This window comes from Microcebus murinus, chromosome 4 (genome assembly GCF_040939455.1).
Source record: "Microcebus murinus isolate Inina chromosome 4, M.murinus_Inina_mat1.0, whole genome shotgun sequence".
NCBI lineage: Eukaryota > Metazoa > Chordata > Mammalia > Primates > Cheirogaleidae > Microcebus > Microcebus murinus.
This window is the reverse complement of record NC_134107.1, coordinates 60,705,136-60,727,243: the sequence shown is the minus strand read 5'-3', so window position 1 is coordinate 60,727,243 and position 22,108 is coordinate 60,705,136. Positions and strand designations below refer to the sequence as shown.

Below are 22,108 nucleotides of genomic sequence, written 5' to 3'. Positions count from 1 at the left end.
GCTGGGTTCCATGTTCTCTTCCCTTGTCTGTGTCCCCAACTCCAACCTGGTCTTTGTACCCCTTTCTGGAGGCTGCCAAGAACGTTTCCTCCGTCCCTCTCCCACCAGGGTCCAGCCTTATGGTCTTGGGAAATCGCCGAAGCTCTGATCCTTCTCGGACTCTGCTGGATTCCGTGACCTGTGGTGTGCTCCCAGTACGAAGCCCCCACCTTTCATCTTTGGCACCACTGATCACATCAGGTGGAGCTCTCACCTCAGCCCTGGTTCTTGCTCAGTGTTCTGCTGGGTCATCCTAAGATACACCTGCCTCCTGGTCTAACAGAACAGGGGGGAGGAGTAGGGATATAGGTGAGGGAGACTCAATGTTCTAATAGGTGATGTACTGTATTAACACCAAAGGAAGATGCCAATGAATATAAGATGACTTTCCTAGAAAATTATATGTGAAAAACATTTTTTTTTTTTTTTGCATTTCTGTAAAATAGTGTGCAACTTAGATCAGAGCATTGCCCTCCCGATTGGCCAGAAAGTAGTCTGTTTCTTTCGATGTTCCTTCCCAGGCAGCGTGGGGCAGTGGGAAGACATTGACATTTGGGTCAGGAGACTTGAGCTAGAGCTTTTGTTCTGCTGCCCTCCCGTAAGGACTGCATCAGTCCAAGTTCATGTAAACAGTGCATGCCGTAGCAGGAATTAAAGTGGAGCAAAGGTTATTAAGATGTTGGAAGAGATGGAAGGGCAGATGAGTTGTGAGGCAGCCCAAAGATCAGGTACAACGGGAAACCATGCCTCTCCCAGGGTGGAGGGACAAGAAGAGGAGGTGCTGTTAGACCCGCTGAGGAACCAGAGCAGCCCAGCAGGGACACTGAGAAAGAGGGTCTCTGCAAAGGAAGCCAGAACCACAGAAGAGGCAGCTGTTGCTGGCAAAGCTGCCCAAAGCAAAGAGAGGGGAAGAAACAGCCTACCTTCTCTTCCAATTTTATGCCAGTGCCTCCTACTGGCAGAGTCTAATTAAAAGCTAATTTTCCAGGAATTTGGGGAAATGTAGTTTGCAATGGTCAGGGCCCTGCAATACAGAGCAAGGGGATGAGATCTCAGGACAAATAATCAAATGGCCAGCTCTTCCTTAGTGTTCTCGTCCAAAAAATAGGAATAGTTACATTGGCTTGGTTATCATGATTTAGGAGGAGCCCTGACATCGTAATGGGATTCTAAACAAGGGAGAGAGGTTTGCTGTTTCCTCTTCTCTTTCAACTTCTCTACAGCTCTCACTGTCTTCATTGTGCTTTGAGGCTTCATTTCTCTTAGCTCTTTAAAACTCCAGCAAATCAAAAGACACTGAGCAGGAGGTTCAAATTCTGGCCAAGAAGGAGTAGCGTAAATCCACTGTAGCCCATCTTTCTTCCTGATTATACCGAAAAACTCTGGACAAAAGTACAAAGCACAGCTAACTGATGACTGAAAGTTAAACAACAGCAGGCAGATGGTACAGGGAATTCAAAATTCGGAGAAGTAATCTCCATGGAGTGATTTCCCTTTTTTCCTCTTTTCTGTTGTGGCTTTGCACTAAGATTAGAACCCCCCCCCCCAGAAGGTGAGACAGAACTTAGGGTCTGAACCTAAATTGGTTGAATAACTACTGAAGCAATAACAACAACAAAATCAACATTTTATAGAGTATTATAACAGGGCCCAGAGTCTATACAATATAACATTCATAACGTCCAGGGCACAAGCTGAAATCACTCAATGTACAAATACGGCAGTCAGCCCTTCTCCACGGGACACGTGCCAAGATCCACAGTGGGTGCCTGAAGCTGCAGATACGCCAAGCCCTATATAGTCTATGCTTTGTTCTATGCATATATACCTATGATAAAGTTTACCTTATAAATTAGGTACAGAAAGAGATTAACAACAACTAATAATAAAATTTAAAAAATGAGAATAATATGCCAGCATCACTACTCTTGCACTTTGGGACAATTATTAAGTAAAATAAGGGTTATTTGAACACAAGCACTGCGACACTGCAACAGTCGATCTGATAACCAAGATGACTACTAAGTGACTAATGGGCAGGTACCATACACAGCATGGATGCTCTGGACAAAGGGGTGATTCATATCCCGGGCAGGACAGAGTAGGACAGACTGAGATTTTATCATGCTATTCAGAACGGCACACAATTTATAACTTATGAATTGTTTATTTCAGGAATTTTCCATTTAATATTTTCAAACTTTGGTTGACTGCAAGTAACTGCAACTGGGGAAAGAGAAACTGGATAAGTGGAGACTACTGTAACCAGAACAATGCCACCAGTTCTCAGCGGAAAATACAATCAACAGATGCCAACTCTGAGATGACTTAGATGTTGAAATTTTAAAAGCATTTGAAGCAGCTATTATAACTTGAAACGGGTGGAAAGATAGTTGTTCTCTGCTGGGCACGGTGGCTCACGCCGGTAATGCTAGCACTCTGGGAGGCCGAGGCGGGAGGATCGCTCGAGGTCAGGAGTTTGAGACCAGCTCTGAGCAAGAGTGAGACCCTGTCTCCACTAAAAATAGAAAGAAATTAGCTGGACAACTAAAAATATCTTGGAAAAAATTAGCCGGGCATGGTGGTACGTGCCTGTAGTCCTAGCTACTCAGAAGGCTGAGGCAGAAGGATCGCTTGAGGCCAGAAGTTTGAGGTTGCTTGAGCTAGGCTAATGCCACGGCACTCTAACCCGGGCAACAGAGTGAGAATCTGCCTCAAAAAAAAAAAAAAAAAAAAAGAAAAGAAAAAGATAATTGTTCTTAGCAGAGATATAGAAACTATTTTAAAAGAGTCAAATGGAAATTATATTTTTTTAATTTTAATTTTTTTTCATTTTAGTCACATTCTGCTTTTGAAATAAATGGAAATTTTAGAACTGAAAAATACAATATCTAAAATAAAAACAGTACTGGATGGGCTTATAGCAGAATGGAAGTGACAGAGGAAAGAGTCAGTGAACTTGAACATATATCAATAGAAATTATTCTGTCTGAAAAACACGGAGTCTCAGGGACCTGTGGAACAATACCTCACAGGGTCTAAGACCATGCATGTCATTGGACTCCCAGAGAAGAAGAGAAAGAGACTGGCGCAGAAAAAATGTTTGAGAAAATAATGGCCATTAACATCCCAAATTTGGTGGAAGGTATAAATTTACAGATTCAAGCTGAGCAAATCTCAAACAGGTTAAAGTCAAAGAAAACAATACATAGACACATAACTAAACTGCTGAAAACCAAAGATAAATTTAAAAATCTTGAAAGTAGCTAGACAAATTCTTACATGTTCTTCCATACAAAGAATGAATACCTGAATGTAGATTTCTCATAGAAAAAATGGAGGCCAGAAGAGAGTGGACCAGTATCTTTAAAGTGCTAAAATAAAAGAGTTGTCAACTCAGAAATGTATATCCTTCAAGAAGGGTGCAAAATAAAGAGATCCTCGGATGAAAGAAAACCAAGAGAATCTGTTAGCAGTGGACTTACCGCCCCCCCACCCAAAAGCTAAACAAAGTTAGTTAAATTGAAAGGAAAAATAGCCAGAGATAAATTGAGATCTTCAGAAATTAAAAGCAACAGAAATGATAATTATTTAGATAAATATAAAAAGCTCCATTTATCCTTTGAGGTTCTTTAAAATATTTACTACTGTTGCAAGGAAAACTTATAACATTTTCTGATAGGTTTATCAATATTGATAAATAGATGAAATATGTATAGCAACTATAATAAACAATAGATGAAATACATGTGACAACTATAATGGAAAGGTCAGTAGGGGAAGATAAAGCAGCCTATTTGTTTGTAAATCTTCTATATTATATTTCAAATGGTACAATGTTAACCCTAAGTAGAATGGGGAAAGTTATATATGTACAGTGTGATTTCTAGAGCAATAACTAAATTAGAGCCAAGAATAAAGATACATTAAAATAGTAAAAAAAAATTAGAATAACATCCTAAAAATATTCAAGTATTCCAAAAGAAGGCAGCAAATTTGAAACAAAAGAATAAAAAACAGTGCGACAAACAGAAAAATAAAAATGATAGATCTAAATCCAACCATATCAATAACCACATTAAATGTAAATGGTCTAAACATAAAAGAGATTGCCAGATTGGATTAAAAAAACAAGATCCAACTATATGCTCTCTAAACAAAGCTGACTTTAAATAAACATAAGGATATAGGTAAGTTAGAAGCAAAACAATGGAAAAGATATACCATGCTGTTCCACTGAGAGCAGGTCTGTGCAAACCTACTCCCAAAAGCCAAGGAAGCTGAGAGGCTGAAGAAAAAGGCTGACATATCCAGTTTCTCAGAGAGAAACATTTAATAGGGACTCATGAACAGAAGCCATGTCCTGGGCAGCTGCCAGCCAGTGGATCCTGCACCATTATCTCTGGGATCCAGGGCTTATATACCATAGGGAAGAAATGTGTAAGACAAAATTGAATCCAAACCCTCAGGGAAAGAGGCAAGGAGCCCTTGTGAACCTGCCTAAGGGCAGGATTTAGGGTCAACATTGTTTTGACCTAAGGGCAGCATTTAGGGTAACCAAAGATAAAGTAGAAATCTTAACTGGTTAAGCAGAAGTCAACATGCAGATTAGCATCCAAGATGGAGTTGCTTTATCCTCCATACAGACAAACAATAATAAAAAGAAAGCTGGAAATACTATATTAATATCTGATAAAGTAGACTTCAGAACAAGGAATGTTACCAGAGATAAAAAGGGGACCTATATAATAATAAAAGTGTCAACTTACCAAGAAAACATAACAATCCTAAATTTATATGCCTCTAATCATGGTGTTTCCTGACACATGAAGCAAACTGTGATAGAACTGAAAGTAGAAATATGCAAATCCACAACACTCCCCTCTCAGTAATTGATAGAGCAAGAAGACAGAACATTAGTCAGGATACAGAAAACCTGATCAACAATATCAATTAGTTTGACCTAATTGACATTATGGAATATTTCCTCTCTAAACAATTAAATACACTTTTCAAATGTACATGGAACCAAGAAGAACCGTTTTCTGGGCATAAAAACATCCTTAGCAAATTTCAAAGAATTTAAATCATGAAAAAATACTTTCTCCGATCATAACAGAATTAAACTAGAAGTCAATCACAAAAACTTATCTGGAAAATTCGCAAATATTTAGAAATTACGCAACATATTTCTAACTGGGCCAAAGAGGAAATCACAAGGAAAATTAGAAAATATTATGAATTAAATGAAAATGAAAACAAATATGTAAATTTGTGGGATGCAGCTAAAGCAGTGCTTATCTCAATAGATAAGGCACTTGACAAAATTCAACATCTATTCATGATTAAAAAAACAAACAACTTTTAGAAAACTTCCTTAACCTGATAAAGAGCATCTGCAAAAAACCCTACATCTAACATCATAGTTAATGGTGAGAGACTGAATACTTTTCCTCTAAGATTGGGAACAAGGCAGGGATTACTACTCTGATAACCCTTATTCAACACTGTCCTGGAGGTCCTAGTCAGGGCAGTAAAGCAAGAAAAAGATACAAAAGGCTTACTTATAAAGGAGGAAATAAAATTTCCTCTATTCACAGACATCTTGATTAAGGACATTGCAAATCCCAAGAAATCTACAAAAAAAGCTACCAGAAATAATAAGTGAGAGTTTGGATAGGTTGCAGGAAACATGATCAATATACAAAAATCAGTTGTCCTTCTGTACAGTAACATTTGAATGATTGAAATTGAAATTTAAAAGATGATACCATTTATAAAAGCACCCAAAACTGAAATACTTAGGTATAAACCCAACAAAATATGTACATGATCTCTATGCTGGAAAGTAAAAAATACTGATGAAAGAAATCTAAATAAACCTAACTAAACTGAGAGCTATAACATGTTCACAGATCAGAAGATTCAGTATTGTTATGTTGTCAATCCTCCTTAAACTGACAATGGAGTCAAGGCAATTCAAATCAAGACTTCCGCAGGATTGTTTTTATAGATATAGACAAGCTGATTCTAAAATTTATATAGAAAGGTAAAGAAACTAGAATGGCCAAGCAATTTTTAAAAGAAGAGTAAAGCTAGAGGTCTCCACTACTTGACCTCAAGACTTACTATAAACCTACAGTAACCAAGACAGTGTGGTAGTGTGGAAGAATAGACACCCACATCAATGGAACAGAATTGGGAATCCACAAATAGACCTGCATATATATGGTCAATTGATGTTCAACGAAGGTACAAAGGCAATTCAATTGTTGTTTTCAACAAATAGTGTTGGCGATGAAGATGTGGAGACACCAGAACTCTCAAACATTGTTGCTAGGAATGCAAAATGATACAGACACTTTGGAAGTTTCTTATAAATTTAAACATACTGAGGTGGGAGGATACCTTGAGGCTAGGAGTTCAAGACCAGCCTGGGCAATATAGTGAGACACTATCTCTTATAAAAAAGAAAGAAAGAAAGAAAGAAATTTAAACATTTAACTATAAGATTAACCAATTCCACTCCTAAAAGAAATAAAAAGTGATATTTCTTCAAAAAGCTGTATATGAATGTTTATAGTGGCTAGTGAATATAGTGGTTATATTCGTAACTATCAAAACTGGAAACAACCTAAATGGTCTTTAACTATTGAATGGATAAACTATTCTATAGCCATACCATGGAATACTACTTAGCAATAAAAATGAATAAACTATAACAATAGTTTGTTACTGACAACATGGATGAGTTTCTAATGCATTATGCTAAGTGAAAGAAGTCAGACATAAAAGGACAAATATGTATGATTCTACTTATACGACATTCTGGCACCTGGCAAAGACAAAACTAAGGGAACAGAAAACAGACCAGTAGCTGCCAGTGGCTGTGGTTGGGGGAGGGCTGGCTACAAAGAGACAACAGGAGAGATTTTGAGGGGGTGATGGCATGGTTCCCTATCTTATCAATAATTGTCAAAACTCATAGAACTGTATGCCAAAAGGAAATGGATTTTACTCTCTATAAATTTCAATGAAAAAGAAAAAACCCCAAACAGTGTATAGCTCACAACTGCAAACCATAGGCATGTACCATGGCAAACCATGTACCATTTATTGGGTATGTACCATTTGCTAGAGCTTGTGCTGGCCTGGAAAACACTAAAATAAATAAGACAATCCCTTTCCTCAAATTGCTCACAGATCTATAGGGGGGTAAGGCATGATGACAAAGGTTTGGAATTGCTGCTGAGGGCTATTGCACATGGGCCTCACATGTTGCCACAGTATGCTGTCAGAGCCCTACAGAGGGTCTTCACGTTCAGCTGGGGTGGCTGAGATGGGGAATTAGGCACACTCCCTATAGTAGGAAATACTTGAACTGAATTTGGAGTTAGGTGGGTGAGAATGGGCTATGGACATTCCAGGTAGAAGGGACAGCACATGGGAGCCTCAGAGGGTGAGAAAACCTGGGACCTTCAGGAAACTGTAAGGACATTTGTGTGGCTGGGAAGAAGGGACCTGGAAGAGTTGGCAGGAGATTGAGGTGGGGGTTATGGATGATCAGTCCAAAGAACCTGATTTTTATCCAGAAGACAAGGGGCCAGGTTTAGGCAGGGCAGTAAGCGGGGTTAGATTCACGCATTTTCATTGCCCCATGTCTGCACCAGACCAGAAGCTACCCTCAGGACAAAGGCTGGGCCCAGTGCGCAGGACAGACCAGAGGGGAAACTGCAGGCAGGGGACCAGAGAGGAAGCTGGGGCAGGGATCTGGATGAGAGATGTGGAGGCTGGGACCAGGTGGGGATGGAGAATAAGGATAGACTGAAGTGGCCAGGTCTGGTGGCTCATACCTGTAATCCCAGCATTCTGGGAGGCTGAGGCAGGAGGATCACTTGAGGTCAGGAGTTAAAGACCAGCCTGAGCAAGAGTGAGACCCCATCTCTACTAAAAATAGAAAAACTTAGCAGAGCCTGGTGGCGCATGCCTGTAGGCCCAGCTACTCGGGAGGCTGAGGCAGGAGGATCACTGAAGCCCAGGAGTTTGAGGTTGCTTTCAGCTAGGCTAATTCAAGGCATTCTAGCCTGGGCAACAGAGTGAGACTCTGTCTCAAAAAAAAAAGGATAGACTGGAGAGGTGTCTAGGGCTAGAACAGCCACACTTGCATCCCATGTGACACTTGACTATTTGGTCTCAGCACCTTTGCATTGGCTGTTTCTTCTGCCTGGATTACTTTTTCCTAGGCTTTTTATGTAGCTTGTTCTTTCCATTCTTCAGTGTAGGTTGCCTTCTCAGAGGGGTCTTCCAGCACTACACTACTCGGAGGAGCTCCCTCCCTGGCCCTCACTCTGCTTACTTTCCTCCTCAGAAGTATCTTGCTTATTCATTTACTTGTTGGCAGTTTGAGAACATGGCTGTGGAGCAGAGCCTGAGTTCTAAGCCGAACTTGGCCTCTTGTGAGGCATGTGACCTTCAGCGTATTATTCACCTCTATGTGCCTTAGCTTCCTCATCCGTAAAGGAGGAATAACGATACCTACTTCATAGAACCGTCGTCAGGATAAATATGTGAAGTGCCTAGAACAATCCCTGGCCCATGGCAAATGATACAAGTGAAAGTTATTACTATTATTGTTTCATAAGGGCAGAGGCCTTGTCAGTTTTCTTCAAAATCGTATCTCCTGCTTCTTCCTGGCACAGTGCTTGGCACATAGTAGGCACTTAAATACTTGAATGGATTGACTGAGAAAAGGAACTTTCCCATCTCCACCAGCAGATGGCGTAGGTATGCAGAGAAAAGTTAAAGTTGTCTCTGCGGGGACACAGATCTGCAAACAGCTCTCCCTGCAGCTCCCTGGGGCCGGGAAGTGAGGCTCAGCCAGTGGTGGGCGCTGCCCCGACCAAGCCCTGCACAAGTATTCCAAACGCAGGGCCAGGAAGCTATCACTGTATTAGAAAACCACAGTTAGGAAGCCAAGACTAAATTGTGTTTTGCACAATCACGTTCTAAAACTGCATTTTCTTTCTGTCTACTCACTTTGTAGAACAAAGCAGCTGGCCATGCCGGCATCGTATATCGCCGCAACCTCAGCTTCATGAAGCGAGAGGCCATGGAGTCAGAGGAAGCCTGCATTCATCCCACGTGTAGCTCCCCGTGTGGTGCCTCTTCCCCTGTGTTTTGTATTTCTGTGGGGCTGGGGACTGCAAGAGTGTTCACAAATCTCTTCACACCAAGACTGGGTGCCTAAAAGTGGACTGGGCCCAGCCTCTGTCCTGGGGGCAGCTTCTTGTCTGTTGCAGACAGGGGACAAGAAAACCAGTCAGTACAGATAAAGGTGTGGGTGGCACAGCAATGGGAGAAAGAGTGAGGTCAAGAAGGCCCAGGGGACTCCCGAGTTGCCTCGAATGCTGTATGTGTCGTGGAAGGCATCCAGGCAGAGGGGACTGTGTGACAATGGCACAGGGACATCAAATAGCTGGGCTCAGTTACTAAAATTGGAGTAGTTTGGTATGGCTGGAGAACAGGGTTCCAGGAAAGGGAGTGTAACAGTCACCTAGTGCTGGTGGACTAGCCGGCCTCGCCTAATAGTCTAGCACTTTTTCTTGTCCCCTCCAGGTCTTGTCAAAAGTCAGTGGAGTCCAGGGCCCACCAGCTTGGTACAGTCCCAGTTCATTCTCACACCCGTGTCATTATTAATAATGTCCCTTTTCACGCCAGAGTTTGCCAGTCTGGATGATCACCTTATTAAGGTCTCCTTGGGCCCCTGTGCATTATGATCACGGTGACCCTACATGGTCACTGTCTTGACCAAGGACAGAAGCAGGATCTGGTTCACTCATGCTCAGCAAGTGCTCAGCAGAGAATAGAATCACAGGAATAATGACTTCAATGCTTGGGGACCCCAGAGCTTGGGGGTCCAGAACTGGCCCCTTTCTCCCCTCTGGGAGGGTGGACATGGGTCCCAGCAGGGCTGCTGCCTGTGAGATGCTGGCGGGGATTTCTGAAGCCTGCTGGGAGCTGCCAGTGGAGGCTGAAGAGTCTTCCCTCCCCTCCATCATTCACTTCATTTGTTTCACCTCCAGGCTGCCACAGGCTTGGGTCTGGCTCCTGGAGGCAGTGACCACAGGGTTGAGATACAAGTTAGGAGGTGTGGTGGCCCTGCCAGATACTCAGACCCAGTATCTGGGGACATCCTGGGCTCTTGAGCTGCTCCTGCCAACCAGTGTGACCTGGATGGGCTCTTGCGCACTCTGGGCCTCAGTTTCCCCACCCATCCAATGAAGAGTTACTGTTCTGCATGGCTCTGGCCAATCCCTGGTAAATTGCCTTGTGGCAGCGCTGAGGGAGGGGGGTGGGGGTGGTGAGGCAGGGGTGAGGGAGTGGAGGAGGGGACTCCGAAGGCGGCCAAGTACATTACCACAGGAATATTAACTGCCCCCGTCACTTCTCCCAGTCTGGGAAAGGCCATGCCCATAAATTAGGGCCAAGAGTCTGCCAGGCAGAGACTTAATGAAAAAGGAGATGGACTTCACGGAGAGCAGGCCGTGCTTCCAGAGGTCACAAGTCCAGCCCCAGCCTGGAGCCAGAGGGGCAGGGACATCCAAGGCCACAGTGTCGGGCTGGGCCAGGAAGCAGGAGCTGCTCTGCCATGGTCACTGCTGAATCTCAGCATCCGGCACGCAGTCGGGCCTCAACTAGTGTTTCTGACCAAGGGCCAGGTGACGTGGCAAGTCGGGTGCCGAGTTCAGACTCAGACCCGGTCCTCTAACTCTAGACAGGCCGGCCTGGCTCCCACTGCAGGGCCGAGGGGTGCGAGCAGGCCAGGGAGCATGCAAGTGGAAGGTGTCTCAAGAAGACGTTTTTGCAAGGCGATTTCCAGAAGTTCGCAGGGTCACAGAACCTGGAGAAGTCTGCCATGTTCCTTCAGTGCACAGCTGCTTTCCTGTCTGCCACATCTCTGACAGTCACACACACACCTTTCTTCTCTCCTGCTCCCTACCCGAATGCTCTTAAAGCGACATCCTAGAGGTAGACTTTTCCCTCTGCCTCTTGGCCCCTGCAGTTCCCAGGCCTCCGGGCCTGGCCCACCTCGCACTTGCAGCAGTACTCACAGTGTGCCACTAGGGCAGGAGGCCGGCCATCCAGTGGGGCCTTGGCACCGCCGAGAGAGGGTCTGGAGTGGGCGGTGGTGTCGGGGAGTCGGGGCGGAGCTGGCCAGACCCCCATCTCACCTTTCCCCGTAAGATCTGTTCTAGGCTCCCTTCTCTTTCCCTCATCCCTCTGCCTGTCTGGCCTCCATGGGCACATCTTAGGTCTGATTTCTCTCTGTGTCTCCAGTGCCCCCAGGAGGGAAGGGAGTGAGCTCCCCATCATGAGGCAGCTCCCTGTTGAGACAGTTTAGCAGGCTTCCCACATTACCTCTGAGGTCCTTCTCGATGTTTACAAGGCACAAATTCTAGAATTATGTGGCCCTAAGATTCTAAAATGCCCGGATTCTAGACTTCTGCCCCATGGTTCTAGAACTCTGTGACCCTGAATGCAAAATAATCCCACCTGGGGGCCTGAGGCCTTACTGGCCCAGAAGCCACCTGTCCCCCTGCTCCACATATCTCAAGGAGTCACTTTATCCACCCCTCCCCCCGACCTCTAGGCTGCTGTTCTCAGCCTCTCCCATATCGAGTGTGCAGTTCTTACCCCTCCAGCCAGGACAGCATGGCGTGACGGAGGGCATAAGGAGTATCAGGTAATTCATCAGAGGGATGACCCTACGGCAAACCATTCCTCCTCTTCCCTGTCTGAATAACTGCCTCATCCTCTGTAGATGGATTTCCTCTACGTAGCCTCATCTGTTAGCTTGTTAGTCCAACTACATCCCCACCCCCACCCTGAAGATGCAGAGGAACCATCCGAGGCCACCTTGGCTGTGCATAACCCCACCTTTGAGGATAAAACACAGACTGGCTTGGAGAGCAGCGTCATCCCAATGGGAAGTCCCTTCAAGTGTCTAGCTTTAATCCTGCCATGTACAGTCAGAGCCCCTTTCTTCTCTCATAGTCAGGGAGAACACATCAAGTAGGACCCACTGCTCCACCTCAGGGAGTCCAAAATGCCCTCCCACGTATCCCCTCCCACCCCCATCAGTGCCCCAAGGTCATCGGGAATGACATGGCACCACTTACGAGAGCAGAGTGTCTGAGATTATTGCAGACTTTATAGAAAACTGCCCGAGGGAGATCCAGAGTTTTGGGGACGGGTGGGAAGGCAGGCCTCAAGCCAATATATTAAAGGAGGGTGACTTCCTGTGTGCAGAGACAGCACAGGCCAGCCGTTCTGCCTGACCTAGGGGGTGGGGAGTCAGGGAGAGGTGGCCCCTCCCTACTCACCAATTGTGCTTTGGGATCATGCAGAAGGCGGGTGCTGAGGCTCTGACCCTGAACCAGGAGCCTGTGCCTGAGGCAGGAGGCAAGACCCTTTCTCTTCCAGAAGGCATATGGGGTGGGGTCATGGCAGCAAAGAAACCCCAGGGAGAAGAACCACACTAGGTGAGAAAGAGCCTGGAGAAAACAGTGAGCAGCAGCTCCCTGCCCTTCAGAGCCCACTCCCTGCCTCTCTCTGCAGCCACGACAGACGGGAGACCCTGGTTCTGAAGCCACACCATCCCCTTCACACACCCAGGACTCTCTCCTTCCCCACGGGGCCTGCCAGTAAGCACTAGGGCTGCTTGGCACCTGCACCTGTCTGGCAGACTGGAGATCTCATCCAGGGAGGAGAGGGGGTGAACACATCCAGGATCTTGACTAGTGAGTGGCAGAGGTGGGGACTGAGTACAGGTACTAGATGTGGGGGAGTCCAGAGCCTAAGGCCTGGGCAGTGGGATGAAACTCAGACTGGGGTGAAGAGCTGAGAGTCTGAGACTGGGGGCAAGCACTGAGTATTGGGAGATCAGAGCCTGGGTGGAAAAGGCTGAGGGTCGGCTCTACACTAAGGGTAGAAGGGAGTGTGCTTGTCCCTGGGGGATACAGACTGGGAGCTCAGCCCATGCCTGGACCGAGGAAGGGAGGGGCCTGAGCCAGAGCTCTGTGTGTGTGTGTGTGTGTGTGCGTGCGCGTTTGTGTGTGATGAGGGAGGCAGGGGTATGAAATATATCCTCATAAGGAGGAGGGTGCCTGACCTTCAGAGCCCAAGGATATGGGTCTCCATGTAGGATGGAAGGCTCAGAGCTCTGGGATGGGACAAAGGGCTCAAAGTCCACAAAAACCTTCTGATAGGGGCACTCTGCTTTTGAGACCAGAATGGGATGGGAGGGCCCATGAGCCCTGAGAGGAGAGCTGAGAGCTCCAAGCTGGAAATGTGGGTCAGCGCAGTCTAGTGCCGGGGCTCCAAGCCCAGGGTGGTGGAGGCAGCTTTCGGATGGAAGGACAGACAGGGTCTATGGGTGGGTCTTGAAACCGGGAGGGGGTTTCAGTGGTCCAGGAGGGATGTTTCAGAACCTAGGGTGGGCAGTTGGGGTTTCTGGAACCAGAAGGTATGTCTCTGGGTCTGTGACGGTAGGTCTCAGAGGCGGTGGAGAAGGGGTACAGGTCAGGGCCACCGAGTTGGGGAATGCCAGGATCCAAAGGTCTCAGGCAGGTCTAAGAGCTCCAACCTCGCGGGTATCTCATGTCCACGGCTTCAGGCCAGGTGGCCCCCGTAAGATCACCAGCTGGCAGGGGCAGCCCCCGGGAGGCGAAGCTCAGAGGCCCGAGCCCGGCGAGGTGGCGCGGGAGCCGGCGGGCGCGGCGGGGGCGGGCGCGCGGCGCGGGTCGGCGTCCTGCTCGTAGCGGTAGTGGTAGCCCTCCATCTGGTCCCGGCAGGCCTCGCGCAAGTTGCGCATCCAGCGCTGGATGCCGCGGCGGTTTAGGTAGAGCACCATGAGGAAGATGAGGCCGATGAGCGCCAGCACCAGCCCGAAGAAGACGTAGGAGGCTTCCAGCTCCGGGCCCGCGGCTTCCGCGTCTTCCCCGCGACCGTCGGCGTCGCGGTCGGCGCAGCGCAGCCGCGCCTCGTCCAGGCCCAGCAGAGGCCGGTTGTGCAGCGCCCGCGGGGCGGCGCAGCGCAGGCGCCGCGCGTCGGGTACGCGCTCCGTGGCGTTGCGCAGCCAGGCCAGCAGGGGGAGCACGGCGCAGCCGCAGCGCAGGGGGTTGTCGGCGAGCAGCAGGCGCGGCCCGGGGAGGGCGCCCTCGCGCTCCAGCGCGCGCAGCTCGTCGGGGCCCAGGCCGGCCAGCGCGTTGAGGCGCGCGTCCAGCTGCTCCAGGCGCGCCAGGCGCAGCGCGGCGGGCGGCAGGCGGCCCAGCGCGTTGCCCGCCAGGCCGAGGAGGCGCAGCTCGGCCAGCGGGGCGAGCGCGGCGTCCAGCGAGTCCAGCAGCGCGGGCCCGCCCCGCGCCAGCGCGTGGTTGAGCTGCAGCGAGCGCAGCGCGCGCAGCCCGCGGAAGGCGCCGCCGCCCAGCGCGCGCAGCGGGTTGTGGCTCAGGTCGAGCGCAGCCAGGCTGGGCAGCCCGTCGAAGGCGCCGTCCTCCACCACCTCGATGTTGTTGTGCGTGAGGCGCAGCGCCGTCAGCAGCGGCAGGCGCACGCCCGCCGCCGCCTCGTCCCCGTCCGCGTCCCCGCCGGCGAAGGCGGCCGCGCGCAGCACCGTCAGGTTGGCGCCCACGATGGTGAGGTTGCGCGCGTCGGGCGGCACGTCCCGCGGCGGCTGCCGGAGCTCGGCGCCCGACGCGCAGCGCAACAGAAGCTTCGGGCCGCCGAAGCAGTAGCACTGGAAGGGACACGGCGCAGCGGGCCGGCTCAGCGCCGCCGCCACGAGCAGCAGCCCCGGCAGCAGCGGTCCCCGGAGCCCCGGCTGTCCCGCGCGCGGGGCCATCGCGGCCGTCCCTGCATCCAGCACCCGGGCCGCTGCGCTCACCAGTGAGTTGGGAGCGCCTGGTGGGAGGCACGGGTGGGGCAAGTCCTTGACCCGGAGTGGCTGCCAATCTGTGTGGGTCTGTCCGCCGTCTCGAAAGTCCGAGGAGCCTTCACTTTCCTGGCTGGGGGCGAGAGGGGTTAGGCGGGCAGCGGAGCCCCCCGCCCCCGCTGCCCTCCTCACCCTGCGCGCCGGCCTCCGACTTCCGCGGCCGTTCCGGGCTCCGAGCCGAGTGGGCAGGGTTTGCCTCCCCCCTCCCCGCCTCCCAGCCTCCTCCTCCGCCCCCAGCGGAGCCTCCGCGCCCTCCTCGCCGAGGGAGGCGGGGTGGGAGGCTCCGGAGAATCAGGGCTTTCGGCTGCTGCGTTTTCTCTCCCCCCTCTCCAGCTCCAGGGCTGCTGAGAAGTTTGGCTCCGCGAGGCTCTGACTTGCTTCCCCCCCTTCTCCCCATCCCCCAGGATTAAGCTGGTTCCTTCCTCCCCTCTCTCTGGCACGTGTGGGGCAGGGCCGGCTGGGGAGAGCAGGCAGGTGGGGCAGCACCAGGAAGAATTTTGGGAAGAGGAATTTAGATCGGCCGCTACCAGAGGAGGCAGGGATGAAGGGGGCGCTGAGAAAGTTACTAATTTTTCAACCTCTTCCTAATCTCTGTGATCAGGGAAAGGGCTTTACTAGGAGAGAGAGATTGGAAAATCCCCAGCCTTCGCCTCCTCTGCGACCCCAGTTCCATTGGACCCCGTTGGGTCACCACCTGAAGGTCTTGTGGGACTAGACTTTTCTCGATCCCATCCCCTGTGGAAGTCTCCCTCCGTCCCCCCGCACCCCTGCCCCCAACTCTCTGGCTGCTCTCCCTCTGCTAGGAGTTCTCCCATCTGGTTTCCCCACCAGGCTGGACTCCTTGCTCAAGCACTCTGTTGACCACAGGGACCGATGTGTGTGTGTGTGTGTGTGTGTGTGTGTGTGTGTGTGTGTGTGTGTGTAGTGATTCAGCTCTTTGCTTTCCCTCCCTGCTCTGGCATCTCGGTACCCCACTAGACCCCTGGGGTTCCGTTAGACACCATCAACCAGCCCAGCCACCCCTTCAGGCTTCCCCACCTGTAAGTGGCGAATGGGGTGGGAGGGTTCCCGGCTCCAGAGGTTGGAAGAACAGGAGCAGATTTTGCAGCATGGAGTGGGGGTCTCAGAAGGGGCCAAGGCTGAGGTGGGAGCTGAGCTGTTTATAGATTTGTTTTGTTCTGGATTCCCCCCCTCCCCCCAACTGGGAAGCTCCAGACCTGATTTAAAGAGACAGGCTCCTGAGAAGAGAACATTCCTAGCCTTAGCATGAATTATTCACACTGGAGAGGCTGACACCTGATCCTCAGGCCATTCCGATATCAGCAGAACTGGTTGGGATAGAGGCCTCCCCCCCTTCTCCCAAGAATCACTCAGTCTCTTTCTCCTGAACTGGGGACGTTGTTGGGTTCATTCTTTCCCCAAGGTTATATTTAACAGATCGACCAACGGATCAATACCACTTAAGGAGAAGAGGCAGACCCTGCAGTGGCCTGGGTCTTGGGCAAAGACCAACATTAAGGACTAGGGCTGGTGATGGTGGGGGTCCCCCAGCATTCCCTTCCCCTAGCCCTTTTTCCCCCACTAATAGCTCTCCCAGGTATTGGCAGATGGAGAACAGTAACTTGAACATGCAGGACTGGACACATCTATACACATGCACACATGAGATTGTACATACATATGTATCTGTACAGGTGAAGGCAAGCTCGACACAGACGTAGGTGTGTCTGCATGTGAACAGAGTCACGCTTACTTGGATGTGCATACACATGCATGGGAAGGCTTACACAAGCTTGTTCACCATTCTAGGCAGGCTTAGGTGTACCTCATGCGAGTATGTATAGACTCATATACATATGCATTCATAGATGTGCACATAGGATCATAGGTTTGAGTGCGTCCTGGTATGTGTCCTTAGATTCATAAGCACATACATACTTGAATATGCATATTTCTGGGCTGTGTAAGTTTCTGGGTGCATTCTCAGAGGGGCAAGTTTTCAGACCCATGCATGCAAGCACATGCATCCAGAGATTAGCCACATGCTAGGCGCCCACACCTGCCCTGCACCATGCCCTTGGTCTGTGGAGGTAAAAGGCTGGTGGTGTCTTTTCTCATGTGGGTACAAGTGCTCAAATACATGCTGTTGGGGTCAGGCCCTCTGCTACTGCACGCCCCTCAACACTGGCCCTTGCAACTAAAAGCCCCAGCTCTGACATCTTCCCTAGTGGGAGGCACTAGGTCATCTTCACTTTTATGTTTCCAGTACAGGGACTAGTGAGAGTGTGCAGTAAATATCTGTGGATAAGTGAATGAGTGAATGAACAGAACAGTCTTTCCCTGTCCTGCTGCATACAGACCCTTCTGCCTCCAGCCCCTGAGGAATCACAGACATTGCCAAGACCAGAGCTCCTTCCCTTGGAAAGGGCAGGACAGTAGGCAGCCTTGATTGGGGGTGACACCTCAGTTGGGAAAAGGAGGCCCAGAGATGACCTAGAATCATCAGGTACTGGAGAGCAAAGCAGATGTTCTCTGTGCTGTACAAATGGTGAAACTGAGGCCAGAGGGCCAGGGACTTGTCCCAAAGCCAGTGGTTGTCAGGGTTTAGCCTAGACCTGGCCCCAGGGTCCTTGCCCAGGGCTCTGTCCAGGATGGTGGGCTGCATCAGAGAGGGTCCTCCTCTCCCGGAAAGCCTCATCCTGAGCCCAGGACGCTGAGCCAGGAGTGGATGCCAAGGTTGGTCTGTCATGACCTTCGACCTCTCTCTCCACCTCGGGCTGCTGTCAGCTTCCTCTTCCGTAAAGTGGGTAGGCTTCTGAATTCCTCTTCTTCCTACTCCTCTCAGGGCTGTTATGATAAAGTCAATTGAAAGTGTGTCAAAATAAGAAAAGCCATATCACCTAGGGTCGGGGGGCCTAGTACCCATGCGGCCACCCATCCTTGCAACCCCAGCATTGTCCCTTTCTGGTTTCAATTAGCTCTCAGGTAATTTTTCCCTCTTCCATGTCTCTCCCTCCCCTCAAACATCAAATTCATGGTGGTTATTAATAAAATGAGTCTGTACTTGCTTGACTCAAGGTGTGGCCTCTACTCAGCCTCCTCCCCTCTTTCCCTACTCTGTATAGCTGTTTCCCTTCCAAGTTCTTTCTTGTCCAAGTTCCCCTAGACCCCGGTCTGTGAGCTGTTTGGAGGAGGGGTGGTCTTTGTTCTCTGGAAAGACAGCCCTCTCCGTCTGGGAGTTGTCAGTGTTCAGTAGGTGTTCAATAAATGCATGTCTATTGAGTCTGGGGTTGTGTGTTTATTCTCTGATGCATCCAGTAGAAATATGTTTTCTTGGACTGTTTGCCACCCCCCCCCGCCCCCACCCCCCACCCCCTGGGTGCTTTCCTCTTGGCTGTTTCTCCAGTCCAGCCCTGTGGCTCTTGTGACTTTCTTTGAACTTCGTTTAGTGATCAGAGGGCTTGACTCCCCTGAGCTCCTTGACTGTCAGCAACAGGGGCTCAGGACTGGTTTTGTTTCCTGTGTTGTCAGCACACAGCTCAGGGCTCAGTACAGAGAAGGCACCAGGAATTGTTTACTGAATGGAATAATGATTTTAAAATCCCTGGCTCTATTCTCCCATCCCTATAAAGTGAGGTTGGTGAGGATCCCCTGTCTATCCTCGACACCAGGAGACAACCACCCAGAAAGGTTAAGTGCTTTCCCCAAGGTTGCACAGCTGACTGGGACCTGAGCCGGACAAGAGCTCAGGTTTCTTGCTCATCTCCTCTGCCACAGCCCTCCCCGTCCTAGGATCCCTCTCTCCCGGAGTGTGGCTGGGTCAGATCCCAGGGGAGCCTGTGGGCAAGAGCTCAGGCCCTCAGGGTTTCCTTAGGACTCAACACGAGCAAGGCACCCCATCCCCACAAAGGCAGAGTGACCGCCCGCCCCACGTCAGCCACACTGGACCTCAGTTCTTCAATGTATTACCCCACTAGGTCCCAGAGCCCCTCTCTGAGCCTCCCAAGCTGTTGTCTCCTCCCTGTTCCTCTAGCTCCTCCACTGGGTCCCTTTTCTCCTGGTACAGACTCTGCTCTCTTTGAGTTCCACTGAGCCTTGGTAGGGAGCACAGAGAGGTTTGGTGACTTCCCTGAGGTCATCCAGCAGGTAGCTCCTTCCCCATCAAGCTCCAGTTCTATTTTGTCATCAGAAGTGTCTCACTGTTACTGAAATCCTTGGGCAAGTCTCTGTCTTTCCAGACCTCAGTTTCTCTGCCTGTAAAAAAGTGTGTGTGTGCGTGTGTGTGTGAACAGGATGGTCTTGGAGGCCTTTTAGTCTAATGCCCCTTAGCTTTTTAGGGATGGAGGTCTGGAAGGGGACAATAATACTGTGATTTGCCCAAGTTGATGCCCCTACCTTCTTAATGTGTGACCTTGAACTTGGCTCCACCCCAGTTAAGGCCTTAGTTGCCCAGCTATAAAGTAGTGGCAGGGCGGCTGGGGGCCCTTCCAGATTGGGTGCTATAGCGCAAGGGGTCCTGGGACCCAGGCTCCCTTTGTCCTCGTGCTGCCTCCCTTTCCCTCTGTTCCCCCTTCCTCCTCCAGGCGAATGGGGGAGCAGCCGGGCAGGCCTGGCATGATGAAGATCAGTCATTAGGCCGTGGGGGAGGGTTCTCTCCTCTTGCACAGCTTCCTGACCACAGGGAGGGGAAGGCCTCGCTCTGGGCCTTGCTGTTCACCCCTTTCTCACTGCCCCCTTCCCCCACCACCATCAGACACACGAAAATCCATAGGCCCAAGATTCATTTTCTCCGTTGAGTCAGCAGAGGCGGGTTCTGCTTCTGAGGGGCAGGCAACCGGCTTTTAAATAACTCTCTGATATTTAATACCCTCCTCCTCCACTCTGCTGCCCGGGCCCCTGGGGGACGCTAGAATAAATGAGCTGGATGAGTTCTCTGAAAATGTTCTTGCCCCCACCTCAATCCTCCCACCCCAGGCCATCAAAAAAGTGGATTCCTAACTGCATTGGTACCTTGCTTTATAGTTTGTAAGTGGCGCCCTAGGCCGGCTTTGTCATCCCAGTTTAGAACTGGAAACTGAAGTTTAGAAAAAGGTAGAGACCCCACTTGGCTTTTGGTCTTGGTCACTACTGACTGGCTGTGTGACTGTGAGCAGGACCTTGTCCCTCTCTGGGTTTCTGTTTCCTCACCTGTGCTACAAGGTGCTTCAGCTGGTGGGTTGCTGCTGGTCCTCCTCTAGCTGTAAAATTTCATGATTTGCTGTGCTGGTCTAGGCCTCCTTCCCTAAAAGAGCCACTCTGTTTCTACACTCATCTTCAGGGAGAAGCTAAAGGGCACAGCAGATTGAGGCTCAAGGCCAGGTAGGGGCTGGCCCAGGATTCAGCTTGTCTGAGTCAGGGACAGGAGTGGGCGGGGAGAAAGGGGAAAGATCTGAGTCAGACCCATCCCTTCCCCTCCCCTCCCCTCCCCTCCCCTCCCCTCCCCTCCCCTCCCCTTCCCTCCCCTTCCCTCCCCTTCCCTCCCCTTCCCCTTTTTCTTTTGCAAGTAGAGGTCAGGACCGACCAAGGGCAATAAGCTATTGAATATTGATTTCCTTAAAACTCAGCAGCTGTGGATGCAGTTCAAAGAAATGAGAGCAAAACCCTCTTCCTCAACTGCACCAGGGCCCAGGCTCCTGATAACAGAAGTTAGTGGGCCCAGTTCTCCTGGCTTTGCCACTGTTCTGCATCATTCGGAAGGTTGGGATCTCTGTGGCTCTGTGAGAATGCTGGGAGTTCAAGAGCTGTGCTTGGGGCCAACCTGATTCATGATCGAACAGAGCCTATAATCTAGGTTTTCTGGCTCCCGACTTGGTGCATATGCCACTGCCCTGATCCAGGCAGGAAGATAGGGGCTGAGGCCTGGGGATGGAAGAGGCAGGTGGGTTCTTGCTCAGATCTGAGTGTGACCTTTGTTTGCCCAACTTCATTAGCCTACTCTTGGTCCTCATGTTCTTCCTCAGCTGTATTGAGCCTTCCAGTTCTAGAATCACAGGATCTTAGAATCAACACATTAGAGTTATAAGAACTACAGACTGAAAGAGCCATAGAACATGGTCTTTTTGAATCAGCACATTGATTCTTATGGTGCTGGTAATATGAATGGTGGTGAATGAGACACTTAGAGCTTGTGGTAGGTTGTGATGTTAATGGTCCCACATGAATCCTGCCTATATGAATCCATACTTCAGTGCCATCTCTTCCTACACTGACTTTGGTTTGACCATGTGACTTACTTTGGTTAATGATACATCATGCAAATATGAGGCAAGTAGAGGATTAAAAAGTTGCCAGTGCAGTGGGGCTCACCTGAAATCACCATGTATGGAAACACAAGCAAGCCTCTTGGAGGAGGAGACCAAAAATGAGCCACCCCAGCAGAAGCCCCCTAGACCAACGAGCTCCCAGATGACCTTCTACCCGGCTCCAGCTGCCTGAGTGACCACAGGTGAGACCAGCAGAACTGCCCAGCCAACCTGAGCCAAATGGCTGATTGACAGATTGTGAACAAATAAAATGGTGGTGGTTTTAAGCCGCTAAGTTTTGGGGTGGTTTGTTACACAGCAGTAGATAACTGATGCAGAGCCTTAGAGTTGGAATCATAGAATCTTGATCATAGATTTCATGTGTCCTGACAATCACAGCATCATAGAAGTCTAGGACTAGAAACCAGAACCACTGATGTAGAATTTGAGGAATAAAGAAATACTGAAATCTCACTGTCTTTAACTCCTGCCCAGGGCTACACTCTCCTTTCATTCAAAGACGAGTTGACACATTCACCCTTTTTCAGCTGGGCCTCGCCCCACCCACAAGTGTCCCTTATTCTTCAGTGTTCTGTCTCACCTGTCACACAGTCTTCTTGTTCTTCCCCTCAGCTGGCTTCTCAGTCCCTTCCTTCTACTCTAGGAAGCCTTCACATGCTGATCTGCTTGCTTGCGTCCCAGGAGTTAAATGTGGACCTAGTGGGAATTTATCTTTGGTATTTAGCCCAGTTCCTAGCACAGTGCCTGGCACAGAACATATCTTGAGGAAAATAACCTG

At 49.8% G+C, this 22,108-nt stretch overlaps 1 protein-coding gene and 1 long non-coding RNA gene across 2 annotated transcripts; one reads left to right on the top strand and one right to left on the bottom strand.

Moving 5' to 3' along the window:
* Positions 1 to 11,469: 11,469 nt before the first annotated feature.
* Positions 11,470 to 21,700, top strand: LOC142870482 (uncharacterized). Its single transcript, XR_012918849.1, has 3 exons — positions 11,470 to 11,782; positions 20,346 to 20,386; positions 21,256 to 21,700. It is a non-coding gene; the product is annotated as an uncharacterized LOC142870482 (long non-coding RNA).
* Positions 13,772 to 14,938, bottom strand: TPBGL (trophoblast glycoprotein like). Its single transcript, XM_076001298.1, has one exon. It carries the CDS (start codon positions 14,936 to 14,938, stop codon positions 13,772 to 13,774), a length of 1,167 nt encoding a protein of 388 aa, XP_075857413.1.
* Positions 21,701 to 22,108: the final 408 nt, after the last annotated feature.